This window comes from Nanorana parkeri, unplaced genomic scaffold, assembly GCF_000935625.1.
Source record: "Nanorana parkeri isolate BGI_ZX_2015 unplaced genomic scaffold, ASM93562v1 scaffold210, whole genome shotgun sequence".
Classification (NCBI taxonomy): Eukaryota; Metazoa; Chordata; class Amphibia; order Anura; family Dicroglossidae; genus Nanorana; species Nanorana parkeri.
The window spans coordinates 235,368-238,523 of NW_017306478.1; the positions used below are offsets into that span (position 1 = coordinate 235,368).

The 3,156-nt window shown below is 52.5% G+C and overlaps 1 protein-coding gene across 1 annotated transcript in view; it reads left to right on the forward strand.

The window, feature by feature from the left end:
• Positions 1–2,821, forward strand: part of LOC108786418 (serine/arginine repetitive matrix protein 2-like) — a 4,256-nt gene extending 1,435 nt beyond the window's left edge. The window contains exons 3-5 of the mRNA XM_018555706.1: positions 1,627–1,789; positions 1,867–1,950; positions 2,432–2,821. Coding sequence (XP_018411208.1) covers positions 1,627–1,789; positions 1,867–1,950; positions 2,432–2,821 — 637 coding nt within the window. The remainder of the gene's footprint in view (positions 1–1,626; positions 1,790–1,866; positions 1,951–2,431) is intronic.
• Positions 2,822–3,156: the final 335 nt, after the last annotated feature.

Sequence of the window (3,156 nt, forward strand, 5' to 3'; positions counted from 1 at the left end):
CTGTGGTGGGTGTACCTCTTAGGGCCTGTTTACACTAGGGATGCACCAATACCGTTTTTTGGTATCAAGTACCGATATATTTTGCTTCCAGTACTCGCCGGTACCGATACCTGTGCTTCCGCTGGCATGGAGCCAGATTGCCACGCAATCAGGAGGCCGGGTGGTGAGTAATGACCCAGCTACCTGATTTGGCAGGAAGTCGGCTCCATGCTGATTGGCTGGAAAGCCGGCTTCCCAGCCAATCGGCATCAAATTGGCTGTTCGGCTGGCTCCATGGTGATTGGCCGGGAAGCCCGTTTCCTAGCCAATCAGCATGGAGCCGGCTTCCGCCCAGTCAGGAAGCCTGGTCTTAACTCGCCACCCTTCTTCCTGATTGTCTGGGAAGTCGGCTTCATGTTCCCCTACAGCACTGCCGGTCAGATAAAATCTCCCTCTGACCGGAAGTTCTGGTATCAGAGAATTTGGGTGAGTACGAGTACTCGCCCAAATACTTGGTATCGGCACCAATACTAGTATCAGTGCTTTCCTAATTCACACCATAGCATTGGGCTGAAGGCACGGCATCCCTGCATGCGATTTCACGGCGCATGCTGGGTGAGCTGGTGTGTTGCATTGGCCTTCATTCTGAATGGCACCCCAACGCACCTCACAGTGCCGGCCAGGACCGATATAGCTTGCGTGACGCGCATTGAAACTATAATGAATTGCTATACCACATGTTGCATGATGCTGCAGCACACAGCTGCCGGGAGGTGCAGTAGGGTGCCTCTTAGAATGAATGGCAGTGCACCTAGCTTGCAGTGCGATAGCATGTGGTAAACGCATGGATATCGTTCAATGATGTGAATGGGACCTCAAAGCCCAGATTGTGTATGATATACTGAAGTGGGTGGGACTGTATGGGGGTCCTCTCTGGCCAGTGTCATGTATGATGAGTGTACATTACTGAGGGATTGATATCGTCCCTGTGTGGCAGTATATGCAGCTAGTGACAGGTCCCCTTCATGCTAAACCCCGAGGTCTACACTTTGTGCCAGAGAAGGAGATGGCAGATACAGCGCCCCCCCTTCCCAATTCCCCCCCAGGCATTGAATCACTTCTACAACTCTGGGCAGGTTAAAGTGAGCTTCTCCCCTTGTGAACGTTCAACGCTCTCCACCTAGGAGAGGCCGATCTCCCGCCAGACACAGATTCTGATAGTCGGACCGGTCCAGATCTAGGGCCGCAGCCTCCCACCGCTCCAAATCCGAATCACTTCCAAAACTCTGGGCAGGTCAAAGGTTAAAATGAGTTTGTGGTCCCCTTATCTGAGCACAAAGATGCAAAGGAAGAAAGTAGAGCATCGGCCACCCCGCACCCTGTGTGGAGGACCCCACAAGGGTATACACAGCCCTCCCCCTGCTGTGCAGTACCTCTGAGGGTGCAGCACAGCAGGGGGAGGGCTTCCTTTATCTAGAAATGGTTCTTTCTGCTCACAGGAAGTTAGAATTCTGATCCTTGGCCCCGCCCTGACAGGGGTGTGTCTTCCCTGTGGGTCTGCACCAATACAAGGTAGAGGAGGGTGTAGCCTGAGGTCGGTTATGGGCGGAGGTGATCGGCATATTTAACCATTACTTCTTTTTTTAGATCGGGCGGAACGAAGGATTGGCGTTCTGGGGATTCTCAGGGGCATTCTGGATACGCCCGCGCCAGCCCGCGTCCTACAGAAGAGCCTCTGCCCATGCCCAAAAAATCCATTTTAAAGAAGCGCAGTGATGTGGAAGCCGCCAGCAAGGAGATGTCTCCTCAGGTAAGAGGACCTGTCTGTGTTATATGGGAGCGTGTAATCTAATATAGGAGGATGCCGATCACTGTATGGACCTCTAGATTCTTCGGCCTTGCCATGCGGTTAGGATCATAGACGTCATCACATTTAATACTTTCTGGTCTGTAGGAACGCCTGTGCTGAAGGTAAGAAGGGATTTGTTCCAGCAGGTGGGTCGTGTGGGCAATGGCTATTTTGCAGCATTTGGAAACAGCTCGGCGTAGCTGGACCGCACATCTGGGAACGGTGGCGACACGACAGATGCTGCTCACATGGCAGGACGTTGAATATGAAGTTCTATTACACTGGGAGCAATAAGTGTAGGTCTATATGTGCTCTAACCCTTTCACTGCCGACGTCAAGGCTTAGGCCCCGTTCACATTGCGCGATTCGCAAATCGCGCGTTTTGCATTTTGCGCGATATCGCGCAAATGCTTGCATTGAGCAAGCGAGAATCACAGCAAAATCCGCTCCAAAAAGGGTCCTGCTGTAGCAACACACGACCCGCGACTGCAGGACCCTTTGCCCCATTGAGATGCATTGAAGAGCGATATCGCGCAGTAAATAGCCGCGATCTCGCGGGAATTGGTGCGCGATAAATCGCTCAATGTGAACGGGGCCTTACAGTGGTGGCACCAGGGTCCTGGCAACAGACTCCTGGTTGCTATAGCAACAGGGAGTTTGTATATCTCTGCAAAGCCGGCTGTTTGTATATGTCTGTCGGAGGTGATTCGGGTGGCTCTGAAGCCGCCTGCTGACTTCCACTGCCTACAAAGGATGCCACCTCCTCCTGGGCACCCGGGAAGCTCATGGCGGGGGGTCGGTTGGGAGAGCGGAGAGCTATCGGCAAACATCTGTCCACTGATCGTCCCTGTGGAGGATGAAATCGGAAGCAAAACCGTTTCAAAGCTTCATTCCCCGGTCGCTGTGGCCGAGGATGACGCTAATCGATTGCGATCTGTGCCTGATTTGCACGGAAATGCATGTGTGAAAACGCCAATTGCGCCGCACATCTAACCATTGAGGTGCAGTTCGGTAATGCATGCACAATAACACCGTGTGCTAACATGCGCTTCATGGGCTGTTGATGTTCCGGAACGGCCCATAAATCGGATCTGCACCTTTCTTGGCAGCACACCACACGGCAACGCATTAATACATCACATACCTGCACCGGAAAGGTATGATGGGGGGCCATTCACGTGCATCACATAATTGCAAATTGAGTCCCTTCTCGTCCCCTTCCCCGTCTCTTCTTCCCCATCTCTTCTTCCCCATCTCCATTCTTCTTTCTCCACGTGTATAAATACAACGGCTTGATATACACTGAGTGGCCGGATTATTATGACCAC